The sequence below is a fragment of the Pelobates fuscus genome, chromosome 10 (assembly GCF_036172605.1).
Source record: "Pelobates fuscus isolate aPelFus1 chromosome 10, aPelFus1.pri, whole genome shotgun sequence".
NCBI lineage: Eukaryota > Metazoa > Chordata > Amphibia > Anura > Pelobatidae > Pelobates > Pelobates fuscus.
The window spans coordinates 80785726-80806747 of record NC_086326.1 but is presented as its reverse complement, the minus strand read 5'-3'; the positions used below and the strand labels follow the sequence as shown (position 1 = coordinate 80806747).

The 21022-nt window shown below is 37.8% G+C and overlaps 1 protein-coding gene across 1 annotated transcript in view; it reads right to left on the bottom strand.

Annotated features, from left to right (window-relative positions):
* The window catches only part of LOC134575588 (transmembrane protein 150A-like), a 175582-nt gene that overhangs the window by 21020 nt on the left and 133540 nt on the right, over positions 1–21022 (bottom strand). The window contains exon 5 of the mRNA XM_063434907.1: positions 9311–9438. Coding sequence (XP_063290977.1) covers positions 9311–9438 — 128 coding nt within the window. The remainder of the gene's footprint in view (positions 1–9310; positions 9439–21022) is intronic.

The window sequence follows — 21022 nt, the reverse complement described above, 5'->3', positions numbered from 1 at the left end:
CATATGCAAAATAAATAATTGTAATCATAGGCTCAAATAAACAGGGTAAACAACAGCTCATGAAGAGAGATTAAAATTTCAACACACCATGCAGGCACTATAAGATTTTATATATGCCATTCCTTGTTTATAGATATATGCACATGGAGACGTTTGATACAGCCGTCTCTTATACTTTACACATGCGCTTTTTGCACTAACGAACGCCAGCCCTCTGCACAGTTGAAGGTTGAGGTACTATTTGGGGTCCTATAAATATACAATGCTTGTGTTAATGCAATTGTGTTTGTCCTGATGAAAGTTTCTTACTGGGACTGAAACGTTGACAGTTGGTGACACGGTCTGTGAGTAAACTTTTTTCCCAAGTATCCCAAGAGTGCTGATCTCTCTCTAATTTTGTATATTCAGTGTAATCAAGCACCGGGCGATAAGGTCAGTTAGTAGGAGTGCAAGGTTTTTTCTATTTGTTATTAATATTGGAAGTTGCACAGCCTCCAACCCATGCACCCACGAATAGAAGTAGATCATACAAACTCTAAAAAGGAAAATATTTTTGGGACAAGTTTGTGCAGTATATGTTTTATAAACACGCTAAGAAAGAGAGAAGTGGATCTGGACCGCCAAGGCTTATTTTTTATCAGATTACCACAGAGCGAAACAAAATACCAAGAGGCTTCAGAGTGCATAATATACCCACTATAGGACGCATGAAGCCTAGAGTACGTAAAGATTGGACTTCCGTACTCAATAAATGCTCAATGGATTTAATGCTGATAATGATACAGGACGTCAAGGAAGATCTACAAGAGGGGCGCATGTAAATACAGCAAATTAAAAGTGAACGTGACGTTTTAATTAATTCACAAGAGGGCATCAACCCACAGATTAAACTGAATGAGGAGGTACTCAAAAAATAAGAATATTGTGCAAAAGTTCATTTATTGCAGTAATGCAGTTCAAGCCTTTATTTGTCATCACAGCTTGAACCATAATCAAGCCATAATCATCGCACTTATGACAAATCACGGCTTGAACTATCTTGCTTTGCATGTAATGCGTCTATCTCATATATTAGTTTCCCCTTTTAACGTTGCATTACTGAAATAAATGAACTTTTGAACAATATTCAAATTTTTTGAGTATCACCTGTATGTACACATGTATTTAAATATACACAAAAAAGGCAGGTGTAGGCGCTCGCTATAATGTGAACAGGCAGCAGTAAATCTACAAGGATTCCCAAACCTTGCGTAAGATACAGAAATGTGACAAACCAGGTGTTAAACCGCGCCAAATACAATAATGTGTAATAAATTATGTCTATACGTACTCTCACAGGAGTAAAGAAATTTTGTATTTCGATACTAAGAAAATCTCAAAATAAAACAGAAATACAGCAAAAAATAGTGTAATAGGTCTTTAATGGTTTTACAGACAGTTAAGTATATAGGTGTCTCACTCACACTTTTATGAGCTACTGAGAGCTCTGCTGTTTAGTGCTTTGATGGTACAATCCCCGTCTTGGGAGATATGTAGATCCACAATTTTGTGTTTCCAGTACGACTCCAGCATATAAAATAAAGCAGAGAGGGTCTAATGGTGCACAAAAGCAAAGTATCCTACTTACACTTTGGAGAGCAAATGAAGCCCTATCTATATTTACTTGTAATATTACTTTTAACACATATACACACACACACATATATATATATACATATATATATCTAAAATAAAATGTATTGTGTTCAACATCATATGCAATTTGTTGTTTTGCTGCTGAACAACTATTCTAGTTCCTGCACATCCTCGGGTGGGGATTATACCACCAAGGCTCTATACCACCAGAGCAAGTTTATTGCTCTCCAAAGTGTAAGTAGGATACTTTGCTTTTGTGCACCTTATATATTTTAACATGTTGCACTATTGTTTAATTTGTGGATCTACATATCTCCCAGAGCTCTCAGTAGCTCATAAAAGTGTGAGTGAAACACCTATATACTCAACGGTCTGTACATACAAAATTTTTTTTTGTTGTATTTCTGTTTTATTTTGAGGTTTTCTTGGTACCAAAATACAAAATCACTTTACTCCAGAGAGTGTACGTATATACATAATTTATTTCACATTATCGGGTTATTGTTAAGATTGAGTATTCTTGTGTGATTTTTTTCAGTTCTGTTTGGCGCGGTTTAACACCTGTTTTGTAACATTTATGTATTTATATATGCACTTTTATCCATATTTTACTGGTTACACTTTGAATGTTATGCACTTTACAATATGACTATTATTTACTAAGCACTTATACAATAATTTCTGATTTAAATTGGAGGCACTACTGAAAGTATGGCTTAAGCCGTATCAGCACTACATGATTATATTATTCATATGTTCAATATAAGAATTTTTTTTTTTTTTGCTTAGGATTAATCTTTTTACTCTGAGATAGAGAGAATGATTTGTATACATGAAAATTTCAGTGTGCAGATCCTGACGCCACATAAAGTTAAAGACAGCCACATTAATAGTTCCAGACTAGGGGATCCAGTGGCACGCACTCTGGTTATTCAGAATATACAGCCTGTTTAGGAACCCAGTCAGTGGTCATATATGTTAATGAGCAGTGCGGTCTCATGCCTCGAACGCCGGCGTCCTGGTTGTCCAGGTAACGCAATATATATTAAAAAAAATATATATATATATATTTTTTAAAGTTACATTATTATTATGCAATATTAATGCTTAAAATAAAAGATTACATGTGGTATAGCTTCTATATATTATTTAGTAATGCATGTACGTTAGGGACACTCCAGGCACCTAGACCACTTCTGCCCATTGGAGTGGTCTGGGTGCCAACTCCCACCACCCTTAACCCTGCAAGTGTAATTATTGCAGTGTTTATAAACTGCATTAATTAACTTGCAGGGTTAAGTCCTCTAGAGGGATTTCCATGTTCCCAAAACACGAAAAGGGTTTTAAATGACGCTGGGTGTCCTCACGCTATGCATGAGGACCTCCAGCGTCTCTGGAATCCCCATAGAAAAGCATTGAATAATGCTTTCCTATGCAAAGGTCTAATGCGTGCGTGGGGCCATTGTCGCGCATGCGCATTAGGTCTCCCCCACCGGCGATCGGATGGGGGGTGGGAGGGAGAGGGGCACTGTAGGGTTCTGCAGTGCCAGGAAAACTGATATGTTTCCCTGGCACTGGAGAGTCCCTTTAATACTTGTTTTAGTGCATCTTCCGGCTTACCTTCACTCTATGGAGGCGGCCATCTTGTGTCCTCTAATCAGAAACATAACCAATACGTCCAAAAGCTGTGCTGGTAATTTAAGAGCTTTTGGTATATGCATGCATTCAAACATCATGAGCAAGCACTGGGCATCTCAAAATGCACTCTGGGGTGGTTTCAGACCTTCAAATAGTGCATGGATCTTTGGAACAAGTAATGCTTCTGAGCAAAGAGTTAAAGATGGCCACCCACATGGAGCAAGAGTACGCTAGGAGATTCACCAAAAGAGTTAAACTAAATTCATGGTCAACAAAATGTCACCAAGCTATACTGCATGCAATCTTTTATTTTCATTAATAATCAAAAATGATGACAGTTTTCTTTTAAGAGTAAACATAACTTGGCACGGAGTGTTCAAACAATTCATGTGTTAAAAACAAAATAATAGGTCGCGCTAGGTACAAATAGATGAGTAGTAACAATGTAAAATAAATAAATAAAAATATAAAAATATAAAATAGAACAGGATCAGAAAGAATCGGAATAAAATTGTTAATATTGATATATATATCCACTTACATACACTTTAACAGTAAGTCATGGAACAGTTATAATGAATAGTCCCAATATTTAATAGTCTGCTTGTATATTCCAATGAATAAGTCGAAGGCTTGATATACAAGAATTTCCAATGAAGAGAATGGATCTTCTAATTCATCGGGTGTCTTGACTCCGTGGTGTACATGGAAAGATAAAGCAAAGAAACTCCAATAGTGCAAACTGAGGACCAATAAGAGCAGGATGAATATAGGAGAGGTATATTACTCACCTATTATTGAGCATAAACCAGCTCAAGTATAATAAGCATTCAGTGGCGTCTGCCCCCCACTGGCGGGATAAGGTGAAGATAATTCCTCGGTATAAAAAAAGGGGAAGAAAAACAACCAAATATAGTGCTCACTGTGGATATGATAAAAATAAATATAAACAGTAGAAATGCAGGTACTCACATTTGGATGAGCAGGATATACTGCTCAATCTATTCGTTTGGGTGGTATAGTCCCCACCTAGGATTCTTTAGCAGGTATCAGCTTCACAGTAGTATATGACCAGTTGTTTCGGAGCAGAAAACACTGGTCCAGTATGACCTATGCAATGGTGACCTCCTTCCAGTGGAAACGGCAGTCAAGTCAAAGCAAACCTCCAATCAAATCCAACACTAACAATTCATCTTGTTGCTTTCAGGTTAAAGGTTGGACCTTTAACCTGAAAGCAACAAGATGAATTGTTAGTGTTGGATTTGATTGGAGGTTTGCTTTGACTTGACTGCCGTTTCCACTGGAAGGAGGTCACCATTGCATAGGTCATACTGGACCAGTGTTTTCTGCTCCGAAACAACTGGTCATATACTACTGTGAAGCTGATACCTGCTAAAGAATCCTAGGTGGGGACTATACCACCCAAACGAATAGATTGAGCAGTATATCCTGCTCATCCAAATGTGAGTACCTGCATTTCTACTGTTTATATTTATTTTTATCATATCCACAGTGAGCACTATATTTGGTTGTTTTTCTTCCCCTTTTTTTATACCGAGGAATTATCTTCACCTTATCCCGCCAGTGGGGGGCAGACGCCACTGAATGCTTATTATACTTGAGCTGGTTTATGCTCAATAATAGGTGAGTAATATACCTCTCCTATATTCATCCTGCTCTTATTGGTCCTCAGTTTGCACTATTGGAGTTTCTTTGCTTTATCTTTCCATGTACACCACGGAGTCAAGACACCCGATGAATTAGAAGATCCATTCTCTTCATTGGAAATTCTTGTATATCAAGCCTTCGACTTATTCATTGGAATATACAAGCAGACTATTAAATATTGGGACTATTCATTATAACTGTTCCATGACTTACTGTTAAAGTGTATGTAAGTGGATATATATATCAATATTAACAATTTTATTCCGATTCTTTCTGATCCTGTTCTATTTTATATTTTTATATTTTTATTTATTTATTTTACATTGTTACTACTCATCTATTTGTACCTAGCGCGACCTATTATTTTGTTTTTGCCATTTTTCCTTTGAGGTTATTAGAGGGAACCTCATACCCATAGGTTGCAGCTTTCCATTTGTTCACCTTCCTATCAGATCACTCAGCGCTGATCCAATTCCTATTTTCTGTCAATTCATGTGTTAAACTTATGCTATACTTCTCAAAACTGAAATATAAGAGTCCAGAACTAGACCTTCAAAGCCACTGGAAATAACTGGTTATTACTGAAATGTACCTGGTTATCGTCAGGACCATGCTTGATTGTGTTTATAGCGTGAAAGGTTAAAAAAATATATACATAAAAATGGCCATTTGCCGTTAGCATCTCTACAAGAACCTGTTTATTCCCACCATTCCTGAATTTCAGCATGCAAACCTGACTTATGATTACACCTACAACTGACGTTTAAACAAAACAAAAACAGTTGCACGCTAAATAAAAAAAACCAAAAGAACAAAATCCCTACTCGAAAAAAAATAAAAATAAATGATATATATATATATATATATATATATATATATATATATATATATATATATATATATATATATAATTGAATGAAGAGAGCACTCACTGGATTTTCAAAAGGTGTATTGGTGATAAGGAAAACTATCAACGTTTCGACCTAGAAGGCCTTTATCAAGATGTGATATCTTGATAAATACCCTCTGGGGTCGGAACGTTGATCGTTTTCCTTAACACTAATACACCTTTTGAAAAATCCAGTTAGTGCTCTCTTCATTCAATTTATCTATGATACGTTGTGCAGCACCTTGGTCTATTTAATAACAATCTGATTTAACCCCTTAAAGACACATGACATGTCTGACATGTCATGATTCCTTTTTATTCCAGAAGTTTGGTCCTTAAGGGGTTAAGCTAAAGTGCCAGATTATGGCTTTTTTTGTTTATATATATATATATATATATATATATATATATATATATATAACAAGATAGCACTCTCAGGACTTGTTCAAATCAAAAAAATAAATAAATAAAATATAAAATCTAGAAAAACTTAATGCTCCAATTCTATTAACGGAAATTACTGAGGCAATAAACAACTTAAAACCTAATAAAGCACCTGATGGGTTTCCGGCAATATTTTAAAAAAAACTTTCCTTAATCTTATCTCTTCTATTTTGTTAGAAATGTTTACAAATGTATCTATAGACTCTCCGTTCCCCAAAGAGATGATGATAGCATCAATTATACCTATTCCAAAGCCCGACAAGGACCCTACTCTAATTACAAATTATAGACCGATCTAGTTGATTAATACGGATATAAATTTTTTTTCTAATATACTGTCTAGTCGACTTAAAGATATTATAAATGATTTGATCGGAGTGGACCAGTCGGGTTTTGTAAAGGGAAGAAGTACTACTCGTAGGATTTTCAACTTAATACATAGAATAAATGAAAATAGATTGGGTTCGGTGGTTATGGCCCTCGATGCCGAGAAGGCCATTGACAGGGTCAATTGGAGATTCCTTGACTCTGTCATGGGCCGGTTCGGCATCGTGGGCCAATTTAGGAGTAAGACTAGGACACTATATAAGAATGCTTCAGCAAAAATTAGTAATCCTTTTTTTGACTCAGATATCTTCGAAATCAATAATGGTACTAGGCAAGGTTGTCATTTGGCCCCTTTATTATATATATTGTCAATTGAACCACTCGCTGCCTTGATTAGGCAAAACATTAATATAAAAGGAGTAGAAAGGAGTAGAAATGCGAGATAGAGAGGTGAAAATAACTATTTGCAGATGATATTATCCTCACTCTAGTCAATCCATAGGTATCAATTGCTTATCTGTTAGGAGATATAGCCACATACAGTTCCTTTTCTAATTATAAAATTAATATGAAAACAAACTCGAATTCTATCTCATATGTTAAGTGATGCTGAAAAAGAAATAATATCTAAACAGTTCCATTTAGTTTGGGCTAAGGATGAGATTGATTACTTGGGGATAAAGATTTCTCTTGACACTACTAGTGTAATTCAATCGAATTACGACAACTTATTTAGAAATCTACAACATCAAATTATAAAATGGAAACGACTAGAACCCTCTTGGATTGGAAGAATAAACATGGTGAAAGCATTCTTGATACCGAAACTACTATATATATTCAGGGCAATTCCATTTAGAATTAAGATAGAAATGCTTAACCGGTTTCAAAGTTTATTTTCCAACTATATATGGGCCAATAAACCCCCTAGAAGCTACCCGAAAGGGGGTATAGCTTTCCCGGATGTTTCTAGGATCCATGAAGCCTGCAAAGCATCCCAGCTCATAATGTGGATGAATACGGATCAAGATATCTCACCATGGTTTAATATAGAACAAGAAAATAGTCCCAGGCATAAACTGCCTATTCTTGTATGGATAGGCCTATTAAACTTAGTTGCACTAGAGAAAAATCTTTTTTTCTAATAATATTTTAAATGATATGGTTATAACTTCAAAAATACTTATGAGGAAACTAAACTTGAAAGATAGAATATTCTACGATACTCCACTAGAAGTTCTACGATATATATTGACAGATTTAGATATTAAACCCTGGCTCCAACTAGGGATAAGTAAGATTTCAGACCTATGTGAAGGATATAAATTGACTACATTCAACCAATTACAATCAAAGTACAACATACCTATAAGCGATATTTTTAAATATTTAAGATTAAAGAATTTCTTAATGTCTAATTAATATGTAAAGAACATTATATAACCTTCCAAATTGCTAATAGCCAAAAAAAAAAGGGAGCATCGCGAGATTTTCTAGATTATTCGATCTAATGGACCAGGATTCTCAAATCCCTTCCTTTATTAAATGGGAAATCGATATTGGCAAAACTTTACCCTTCATAGAGTGGACTAGAGGTACTCAATTAGTAAAACAATCTATTCATAACGTATCATTAATAGAAACCCATTTTAAATTAATTTATAGATGGTATCTAGTCCCAGTTAGATTACATAAGATCGATCCTACCCATAGTAAAATATGTTGGAGATGTGGATTAGAAGATGGTACCATATACCATATTTGGTGGGAATGTTCTAGACTAAACAATTTAAAACTACAGATGTTTGATTTGGTAAAATCTAGATGTTACGATATAAATGAAATCAGTCCACAAATGTTTTTAATTTAATATCGGCCTTCCTACACAGGATAACAACCTAAGCAGACTTTTGACCCATATTTTCTTTGCAGTCAAAATCAACATCGCTAGATGTTGGAAATCCCCTACACCTCCTGATTGGATAGAAATTTTGTCTCAAACTGAATTTCAGCATAAAATGGAGACGAGTTATTTTTTTAACTCGCTTCCCAGGAAAAATGAAAAAATGTGGTCCCCCTGGACTTCCAAATATTCTAGTAGTATCTAACTATATCTTTGGAATGTTCTCCCCTCTCTTCAAAATCGGGCAGAATTTGAATTTAAACTTGTATTTGTGTTTAGTCAATATGTTTTTGTTTTTTTTATTGTTTATATGTAAATTAAATATTTGAACTTTCCTATACAACTATATGCTATGTATTAATTTATTGGTCATTTTTATGTACATATATATATATATATATGATGTCTATACTTATTGTTACACTTTTGATCCATTTGGATTGATGATGTTATATGGGATAAGCAAGAGTGTTTTTCTTATGTACTTGTTGAAAATTTTATTGAGTAAATAAGATAAATATAAAAAAAAAAAAAAAGAACAAGTCCTGAGAGTGCCATCTTGTTTTCCTTTTTTGTATTTTGCTGGACAAGCACCGGGCAATTATACATTTGGTATTGGAGTGCAGGATTATTTTTCTTGATATATATATATACATATATATATGAACTGAACTGGTTTCTGCTATACTAGCATACCTGCCTTTAAAGTCTGCCTTGAACCCCAATGACCTTTCTATTCTTTGCTCTGACCAGATGGTCAGTGTTTTAGCTAATACTTCAAGCTGAACATCAATAAAATGTCTTACCTGGAAGCTACCAACCATGGAAAGGCCAGCAGCACAAATCCATCCCAACGCAAATGCAACAGTGTTCAGTAAGGATGGGCCGTACCGCTCAATCACAAAGGCATATCTAAGAAGACCAATGAGCATTACTGAAAAATAAAAATGCAATAAAAGTTTTAGGATAGGAAGGGTATCGTCATCCTTCTATCAATGAACAGGCGTCAGACACACAATTAAAAAAATCACAATACATATCTAGGGTCCCTTTAACAGCAGTTCTTTTTAACTCTGATCTTACACTGCAGGAAGTGCTTTTATGAATCAGTAATTACATGTTGCATAATTGAACAGTTTTATACATACCACAATATCTCCTTTACTGTATGTCTTTAAACATGTATTCGCAAATAGCCTTAAGATTATTTGTGCAATTTTTTTTTTATTTTTTATTTTTTTAAATCAAACTATAAAATTATGTTACTTGTGACAAAATGGAATCCATACTTCTAGCTTTTTCAAACCCTGACAAATATTTCAAGAAGATAGTAAACATCTAAAGCACATATCCACAATTTTTCTATAAAAATGAAAATTGTGCAAGTATTATTTTTCAAGATTCTTTGTTTTAAAATGTTGTCAATACTAAGAAAAAGGAACATGCAAGTGTTGGGAGGGAGGAGGAATATCACTGCCAGAAGAAAACAAAAACAAAAAAAAAAACCACAAAACCAAGCAGATAAAAAAACAACAAACAAAAAAAACATAACGTACACAGTGAAGTACAATTAGAACTACAAGACAACAAATATGCATTGTGGTAAAGGGTAAGCCCACATTAGGTATCAGGAGTATAAATTAGGCGGAATATTGAGATGGTAGAGGGAATATATAAAAGCCCCTGCGACCTCAGTAAGGCTATACCAATAGGAGTGGTATTGCAAGATGAGATATGTTTAAAGTTTTGGTCTTGGCCATGGAGATGCCACTTTCCATGTATTCCGTTGCATTTACGAGGAATGGGGGGTGGGGGGAGTAGAGGGTGGAATGGAAGAAGGGAAGTCAGAGAAGATTAGAGGTTTAAGAGAGAAGGCAACAGAGAGTAATGCGAAAATGAAGGAAGGATCTGCCGAGTCCACATGAGGAGAAAATAGATGGGAAGTAATGGAATGTCCAAGTAACTGTTAACGAGAGTACAGGAAACGTTATGACATGTCTATGTTACAAAATGCCAAAATATTAGTGTACTGTCAGTAGCAAATTGGGTGTCAAATGACTTGGGTGTATCATATAGTTGGGTAGTCTGTCTATCCACAACTAAAGCTTCCCGAGTTTTGCGAACATAGGATTTATTTTAATGGGACACTATAGTCACCAGAACAACTACAGCTTATTGTATTTGTTCTAGTGGGTATAATATTACCTTCAGGCTTTTTGCAGTAAGCACTGTTTTTTCCATTATAGCCATGGATACCTCCACTGGCCACTCATCAGCTGGCTGCTAGAGGTGCTTCCTGGGCAGTGCTGCACACTTTACAGTACTGCCATTTAGCATCTCCATCCTCTGCATGGAGACACTGAACTTTCCTCATAGAGATACAGTGACTCTCTCTGAGGAGATGCTGGTTGGTCAGGACTGTGTTTGACCTGTGCTGCCTCTGCCCCTGATCTGCCTCCTTGACAAGCTGAAGCAATCCAATGCTTTCCTATGTGAAAGCATTATGATTGGCTCAGAACACATCTTCTGATGATGTCAGCCAAGCTGGAAGATTAAAGGCAGAGCCAGCAGCAGCAGACTTGAACAAAAGTAAGATTGTACTATACTTAGGGGGGCAAGATGGTGGTTTTAACACTATTGAGTGAGAAATACATGTTTGTGATCCTGACCCTAAAGTGTTCCTTTAAGGTGCTTGTGGAAAGATATCTGTAGATATTTAATGTTTCAAATACCTTTTAAACAAAGTTTATTTTACTCTCAAATTGATATAAATCAGATCACTACAAGTTACTCTTTCCAGTCATCAACACATCCATTCATCATCAAATTTAGGTTTATAGTGATACCCTCTCTTTTTTTATATTTAAACACAGAGAAAGTTTGGCCCTCCAAGTTATTAACAGTCAAAGCTTTTCTCTAAATGTATACATCTGTCTTGAATTACAACAGAAAAATATGCCTTGCATGTTAATTGTAGCCTAGTCTGTTGTAATTGAAATATGTACTTACACATATGTCAAAGTTAGTGAACAGTACACTGAAAATGAACATGGCTTTAAAATAGACGAGGCTGAAGAGAAATATCAGAGCTATGTACTACACAGGAAAAGAGTCTTTAAATAATACAGAGAGGGAAAAAAATCATTTATTTATACAGTGCCACGAATTCCAGAATCGTACAGTCTAAGTAAAAAAGAGCTAAACGTTGTATGACAAAATACAAATAAACCTACAGTTCATTTTGCCAGTACTATAAAATGGTACACTGCGTTAACAGAGGTTAAGATGAGATTTATGTTGATTGGACTAAGGAGCACATACAAATGTACGGGCTTGAGGATATGGAAAGGTTTTCCAAGATATAAAATAAAAAAGGGACTAAAAGTGAGGTTGACAATGATATGATTGTATATCCCAATACACAGTAATGTTCAAACATGCAGACAATTGTAAGCACAGATATATATTTGAGGGCTGCTTCTGTTGGCTATTCGTGTATTCAAGAAGGGTTTATATTGCACGAATGATCAGTGCAAATGCTTGTCTGATACAGAAAGTTGGGCTGTGACAAACAATCAACGATAAAAGGCAGAGTTGCTTAAAGGCACTCTATAGACACCCAGAACACTTAATTTCAATTAGGTGGTCGGGAGGCTCTCCTGCAAAATACTGGAGTAACCTCCACTATTTCAACCGGACGGTCTGAGAAAGACTGATTGGCTCAGCATGGCATATTGTCGCACATGTGCAAGCATTTGATTGTCTGAGATCGATACCCTTAGAAGATGAGATTTATAATGTGAACCTTTCTTAACAGGGTGCTTATCACCTTCTGTTCCTGTGCATCCAACTTGTCTTGCAGAACTACTTGTTTGTTACCCCGTCAATTGTACAACGCTTCAGAATATGTCGGAGCTTCTGACCTTAGTAAATGTTGCTATAATTGCTGCAAACTATTTATTTTTTCCTGCAATTTGAAGACATTCGAGCAGATATCACGCAGTGCCAAGCTGTACATAAATTACAGCTTCCTCTTGCACACAGATGCAATGTACACTTTATCTACAGTTTACCATTTCTCAATTTGTGGTTACACTGTAACACATGGATGAGGAAGATATTTCTTTCAAGCAATCCATTTCAATGGGCAACTGCGGACAGACCGAAAAACCACCACTAAGGAAGATTAAGTGATGATAAAACAGGAACAGGTAAATTTATTCCTTCAGATGTATCAACTTCAACAATAGCTTTAAAACAATTGAAATCTACATTTTGGTACATTACTTGGATAACACCCAAACATGGGGTAGAAAGAATATTGAACAAGTAACTTTAAAGGAACAGCCCAATAAAAATTTCTTAACATTTAGTAGATATTCCCCTATTGAAAGTTGGCATACCTTATCCTTATCGGATGGAGTAAATCAGACTTTAAGAACTTCAACACGCCAAGCACCATAACCGTTACAGCTTGTTGTAGTGGTGATTGTGCCAGGACTGCTCTGATGCCTACCCTATTGTAAGTATTCAAACATTATAACTTATTACCTGGGGCCCACTGGACATTCTTTCCAAACTCCACTACTAATGTCGAAAGCCTGCAAGTTTCCGTTGGTTCTCCAGAGTTAAGCCCAGCACTGCCAGGTTTAGCCCAACGAATAAAGCTTCCAGCAGTTCGTATTTGCAGAGAGGCACAAGGCATGCCCTAGGTTAGAAGTAAAACAGCTTCTAAACCTCCTTACAAAGGTGGCGCAAGAGCTCTCTTCTCAACAGTGTGCTGTAGTAGTCAGGAGCTTAGGGGGAATCTATAAAATCCATAAAATGAGAGCTTTCTAAGACCAGCCCAAGGAAATAGACCACTATAGACAACCAACTACGTTTTCAGCCCAGCTGCTTGAAACCATCTCATTTACATCTTATTAGCAGCTTTAAATATCACACTCTCTAACCATAACCTACAAATTCCTCCTGATACCTCGTCACAATTGCCCATTTAAGCTTTTAGAATGTAAACTCACAGACTAAGAACTTTGTATAAAACAGCTTGGATTGCTACATCTCAGCTCACAGAACAGGCCTTATTTACCTAATGTATTGGTCTGTGTATATTGTACTGACTTTTCCTCACCAATTGTACAACACTGTAATGCCACTAACCATAATGGGCCACACCGTGAAGTTCCCAGCCCAGGCCCAATTCCATGGCATGAGAGAAGGAAACATAGAAATATAAAATGTGACGGCAGATAAGAACCATTCGGCCCATCTAGTCTACCCAATTTTCAAAATGCTTTGCCTTATCTTATAGTTAGGATAGCCGTATGCCTATCCCACGCATGCTTAAACTCCTTCACTGTGTTAACCCCTACCACTTCAGCTGGAAGGCTATTCCATGCATCCACTACCCTCTCAGTGAAGTAATACTTCCTGATATTATTTTTAAACCTTTTCCCCTCTAATGTAAGACTATGTCCTCTTGTTGTGGTAGTTTTTCTTCTTTTAACTATAGTCTCCTCCTTTACGGTGTTTTTTTCATTTATGTATTTAAAGGTTTCTATCATACACCCTCCTCCCACCCTCCCCCCATCTCGTCTTTCCTCCAAGCTATACATGTTAAGATCCTTTATTCTTTCCTTATAAGTTTTATCCTGCAATCCATGAACCAGTTTAGTAGCCCTTCTCTGAACTCTCTCTAAAGTATCAATATCCTTCTGGAGCACTTCCCTCTTACTGCCAATACCTCTCCCTATACAACCAAGCATTCTGCTAGCATTTCCCACTGCTCTATTACATTGTCTGCCTACCTTTAAGTCATGAGAAATAATCACCCCTAAATCCTTTTCCTCAGATGTTGAGGTTAGGACTCTATCAAATATTCTGTACTCTGCCCTTGGTTTTTTTTATCCATATTGCCACAACTCTAACCATTTTTGTAGTTTACCTAAATCATTTGCCATTTGGCTTATCCCTCCTGGAACATAAACCCTCTAACATATATTGGTATCATCAGCAAAAATACAATTACAATTCACATCAAGGCCTTGTGCAATATCACTAATAAAAACATTAAAGAGAATGGGTCCAAGTACAAATCCCTAAGGTACCCCACTGGTGACAAGCCCATGCTTCGAATATACTCCATTGACTACAACCCTCTGTTGCCCGTCACTCAGCCACAAGGACAATTAGTACAGGTATTAAATAACTACTATACCAAAGCATATTACAGGTGAGCCCTAGACAGATGGAGACCTCTTATTATACTCCTGTCAAACAGCTAAGGTTTGACAAATCCCAGAAGCCAGTTAGTTACATCTACTAATACCATGTAGCAATGAAAATTGCTTTTAAACACAGCAAAACATTCTTCAATGTCTGTGTATGTTGGCATCAAACTAGTTTTATATGGACCAATAAGAAACTACAATACAAAATCACAATTGGATAAAGTCACATGAAACCAGATGAAACCCAAGGGAGGGCTTCAAAGGGGAAAGGCACTAGCATACATGGATTTAGAGCTATAGTCTTGCACCATTTCTTCTATGTACTAAAATAGGAGGAGGTCTTTTGGGACGTCCGTTGGCACCACACTAGATGAGTGAGGCAGCAGGCAGTTTGTACAGGGACTTTACTAGTACAACACTGTATGGGTTTGTGCATGAGCCAATGATCTGTCAATGTTACCCAGGCCTGAACTGGCCCACTGGGTTATTTTTCAAAGGTGCTAGAGTAACTGGTGTTATCCAAGCTGCCGGACCAAGAGGAGTATATTTGATGACCATGAGAAGTTACAATTGACTGTAGACAAAACAAAAAAAAAATCCACACATTTTGTTTTGTACTCCTCTCCAGGCCAAATACTTTGTACAATGTATAGTCAAAAACATCCCATATCCCTATATTGTCGCTAAGACCGGCCAAAAATGGTTTATATACCCCAAGCATGTACAGATATAAAATTAGACTATGTGTTGTGCAGCTTGTGCAAACAATATGTGAATGAGCAGGTGCCAAAATAAAACTAACAACACATGTAACCAGGATTTAAGACTGTGCAATTCTCGCAATGCTCATTACAAGCTATAAGGACATGACAGGACCATATAATAAAAGGAAGCAGGTCATTGCTGAACAAATCCATAACTGGTATGGCCCTTGGTTATAGGACGATTGCCACTTACAGATGCCTTCCAATGTTAGTTAGGGAGCCTAATGTTGCCTCAATTATTTTCTCTCCACTGTAACAATAACTGTTAAACAAATCATTAGTTATTGCTGTAGGAGTTATTTCCAACTTACTGTCCTAAAATTGGCCCAGGACAGGCACGTCAACAGTAGGAAGACAGTAGGAAGATTTATTCCCCCACAAGTAGGAATGTCTTAATGTCAGTGAGAGCAGCAGGGTTATAACCAATGTACCCTACTTGCCTGTTGATACAAAGTATTCATTCACTTGATTAAACACATTACATTCCATCATATTGTAGGGAAGGAAAAGTAAGAAGGAGTACAGAACACATGCATTCACCTCATACCCTAAAACCTTAAAGGAACACTCCAAGCACCATAACCACTAAAGCCTGGTGGCACCATCCCAGTGTAAGTAGTCACACCATTTGTTAAGTATTTGACAACTTACCTGGGGTCTGTCAGGCGGCAATCACCTTATTCTCTAAATCCTAATGTGCAGTTCTGGCTCATTAACTGATGGCGTCAGCAGACCGCTTTCAGCCAATGAACTAACAGCTTTACTGCGGATTCCAAGCTGGGAGGAGGTGACCAACGCCCAGGGGACCTCAAGTAAGTTGCCAAACTGTTCACACATGGTAGGACTACTTACACTGGTAGGTCCTCCTGGCATCAGGATTACTAAAGTGGTTATGGTGCTTTGGGTGTTCATTCAAATACAATTTTACTCTAACACAAACATTATGCATGGAAAAATATATGGGATAAAAAAAATAAAACCACTTTGGTTTCTCTCTCGCTCACAGATTACAATCACAATATTACACCACTTCCTTAAGTAAAGGGTGAAGGGGTGAAGAAAGCTTGTGGTCGATATAAAATGTACAGGGTTACGCAATCACAGGTGGTGGAAGCAGCTTTACCCAACTCCTTTTATGAAAGGTTGGTGCATTCAGCTCTAGGAGTGATCAAGACATTTTTAGCTAAAGCATCATCTGCCAGCGTATAAGATATACCCAACCAAATCACAGGTTGAAGCATAATTCTATATTTCAAATGTAGCAACATTCACCCAAAAGTGACAGAGGACGTTTGAGTCTGAGTGGCACAGCGGCTCATGGGAACAGATTAAACACAAATAAGTAAGAATAAACAAAAAATATTAGTTGGCTAGAAAAGTCATTTTTCTTCAAGGTAGACTTTATTTTATAGTCAGGCTGTTGCAGCCAGTAATGTAGTTAATGCAATCCAGAAGAGCTGCTATATTTTTCTTTTTAATTCTCAGACGCATAAAGACGAAAACTATTTGCTGCAAATTCTTGTTAAATTAATATAATCCCATAATGTTCCCAGTTGTCTTCTCTATTTTCAATGATCAGTCATAGTCCTGATTGAGATCAATGCAGACACAGGAACAAGCCATTGCAGAGTAAACGTATAAGAAAGCTTTGTTTAAGTGTCATTGCATCATTACAAACGGTTTTGTGCATTCACTTGAGGAAATGTGTTGTGGTTTTTCGGAACTCCGAAATTCACAGTGCAGATTTAGGTACTGAACTTGCTTAAAGGAACATCATAGCAATAGCAATACAAACCTGTATTCCACAATGCTATAGTGCTCTAGTCTGAATTTTGATTTGAGCACCCCTTAGTGCAATTAAAAAAATAAATTAAAAAATAAATGTTTTTACTCCCCCCCAGAGTTGAAACTCTTGTGGTTGCAGTCTACTCTGCCTCATAGAGCAGCAATGGGAACATTGTGCAGCGAGTGCCAAGCGTATCCAATCAAATGCTTCTCATAGGAAAACATTGAATTTAGTGATTTGCTATGAGCTCAACGTTCTCATGGATGTTGAATATCATACAACAGAGTTACACTTGGTTGTTTAATAGAAAGCATCTAGAAGACAGCCTTTAGAGATGTTGAACATTATTCTAAAAAAAAAAAAAAATGGCAATACAGACATGGCAATTGTCTACCCATACAGACCAAGCGCCCTGACCACTTTAAACAACTGAAAAGGTCACGATGCATGGAATAACCCTTTAATTAAAGGAACATTATAGTCACTATTACCATAGCAGGGGATAAGGAAATCTAAATTAAACATAACTTTAGATGACTCTTTACAAGAAGTGTTTATGGAAGGCTGTGCAAGTCACATGCAGGGAGTTGTGACTAGGGTTCATAAACAAAGGGATTTAACTCCTAAAGGGCAGAGGATTGAGCAGTGAGGCTGCAGGGACATGATCTATCCACCAAAACGGATTCATTAAGCTAAAGTTGTTTTGGTGACTATAGTGTCCCTTTAATTTCTCCTTAGCCTTAATCCACCTTATAGCTTCTCACTCCAGCTAAGCTCTACATGAAACAAAATCAGGTTTCACGAATGAGAAAAAACATAACTGAATAGGGACATTTATTCATTTAACCTCTGCTCACCTCCAGCGCTGTTGCAGAGAGGTAGAATGAATTCCCTGGCATCCAGCTGCAGTGGGAGGCACTTTGTTATTAGTTGGTGTTCTACTACCAGTTATCGCAGTGACTGGTAGAAGGAGAGCGGAACTTGCTGCCCACTGCATAGCCATATTGCCCCTGTGCTACTCAACAGCATCAGATCGGGTTGCAGGGATGTCTGGCTACATTTGACTTAGGGGTCAACTGCAAATAAATAGCAAAGTTTTACACCAAATTAGCAAACTCCACCCCCTTTTGTTAATGTATGGCTGAAAGTTTTATACTAACCCTGCACGAACTAGAATACAATAATAAAAGAATAGTGTTCCAAAATAATTGTTACTGTGAGGCAGCAGCCACCAATCCTCTCTATAATAATGGACCAGGAGGTGGGTGGCAAAGGCACGTCTCCCCCCTCCCAAATGGCTAGTCCTACCCTGGATGCAGACCTAGCTGTAATGGCAAACCCATAGATCTTGCTGATTCATAAATAAAAATGGAATCTGTAATCCACATTATAGGCTTTAATTGAGTACTCTAGACTCTAAAACCTAGAATTTGGCAGGTCCGTCCACTTCACAACGAGATTATCTAGGATAGCCCTGTGTATTGGAGTAGATCTGCATATATATATATACAGATGAGTAGCTATGCTAAATTATACCCAAAAAATGCTTACTGCAGTTATGCACGGGGAGGACAGGCTTCCTAAGGAAATTTCACATGGTTTGGGCAATACTGCTGATACTGAATCACAATAAAAAGAAAATAAAGATGTTCTGGACAGTTTATGGACTGGAGCCATTGCAAACAGAGAAGAATCCAAAGGGGATACACAAGAAACTAACTTAAAATACAACCGCGTTTTATCATTACTGTACATTTTTCACATGAAGACAAGAGGATTAAAGTTACATTACATGTAGACTTTATAAAGCAGCACTTGCCTCACATACATTTTACCCCATCATCTCAAAAATGAAAAGGCAAAGGGAATGTTCAAGTGTATATTGGGATAATCCTCTACTGGTCTCCCTGCTCCATATTTAAGAGGCATCTGTGAGGCCTCACAGTCTGTTCTGTTTCGCTGTGTGGGGGTAAACGGCATGTAGCATCCCATAAAATCTGACCGACTAAACTAATTTCCTCTACTTTCCTACTACTGTACGTTTAAACGTCACTCACTAGGACCATAGATTTGTCTTTTTATATCCTCTGCCTATTATAATCATCAAGGAGGTGGTGATTAAAGGGACACTCCAGACCCCAAAGCACTTAATCTTGCTTAAATGCTTTAGTTGTGAAGAGTGTGCCCTCTTTTTTTTTTTTAAATTCTTTATTTTTGTGGTGGGAACAGTTCCACTGGTTTTGATGGTATCTTACAATCATCCATTACAGGTAGATAAAAGGAATACAAAGGAATACAAATTAAACATCACAATAATTAATAATAAACATGGGTTTTTCTTGGTTGAACTCGCTAGTTTCTCTGGTACTCACAGGGAGGGAACTGTTATAACCCAAATCTGTAGAACACACCGGCGCCTATGCGGACTCATGGTGTGCAGTGCACTGTAGCTCTTTGGCACTCCGTGTGGGTTCGAGAATATCGGGTTGGCTTCTCGGTTAGTGGCACTAGTGGGCTTAAGGTGTATATTACCGCATACCCTACTTTCGACTCGTGAGGGCTCAGGGTTTACACAGGTAACATGTCTTGCCAGCTGGTAAGCCGGATTTAGGATGCGCAGCGCAGGGTGTCAGGGTCAACATGCTGGCAGCTTAGATGGACCCAAAGTGGACCGTATGGCGGTTCGCGCTGGTCCCCCCTGTAGGGGTTAAAGCTTACTGGCCACTTGTATGAGAGCACAGGACCGAGTATATAACTGGAATAAAGAATAAGAAAATAAAGGGCTGAGGTTCGTCCTCTTGGTGACCCTGATAGAGTCTTATAGACCTTTATAGTGCCTATGGTGTAGCCCTTTTGGTGTGTGTGCTGATCCTGTGTGGGGTCTTAGTGTGGCTACAGGTGTCGTTTGTAAGCCGCTCATATAGAGTTAGGATACACTCTTTAGCAGACTGCGGCGACGACACCTATAAAATTTGGGCACCCTTCTGGACATCCCCTGTACCTATCTCTAGTGGAGTGAGGGTAACAGTGTTAAATTAATGTCAGAGGTGCGCAGTCTTATAGGTCGTGGTGCTGAGCCCCGGGTTGCTGTGGTTAGTTCTGTGGACGTATCCGTGGCGGTCATCATTAATAATCAGGAGTCCCGGCATATGAGGGGGGGGTGTATCCCGTCATATGGTTGAAAATAACCTGTTCAGGTCTGTAGGGGGTTGTGTGAGTGCTGTTTGCTCCGCTTCCTCTCCGCCCTAGTGTTGTTCTCTCGGACCTCAGTCTCCCGGTGTGGTGGAATCTCGGTAAAAATAAATTTAGTAGGCAGAGATTACCACGTGGCATGTGTACGTGCATATGCTGACGTATCGATCAGTTGGTTGCACGAGGCAAGATATGATCAGTAGTGTACGGAGCATGTGCAAGAATACAGGATATGGTATTCCCCTCCTCCATTGTGCTGGACAAGCCATGCGGTCAAACAGGAAGTTAATTCTTATTTGTGTTGATTGGTTAAGAGAATGTGCGGGTGGAGCTTAATATGGGAGGAGTTATGTGCCTATATAAGGAGCCTGCACTATTGTCCGGGGCTCAGAACTTGTTGTATTTTGGTGACGCTAGTCCCTCTGAGTCCCGATCGGTGATCCAATAAAGAATCTCTTCCTTCCTGAAGAAACCTGTGTCCATCTCTCTGTGCTTCGCTTCCGTCAGTTTCTCCGGTATCATTTGGTGCATTGGCCGGGAAGCTCA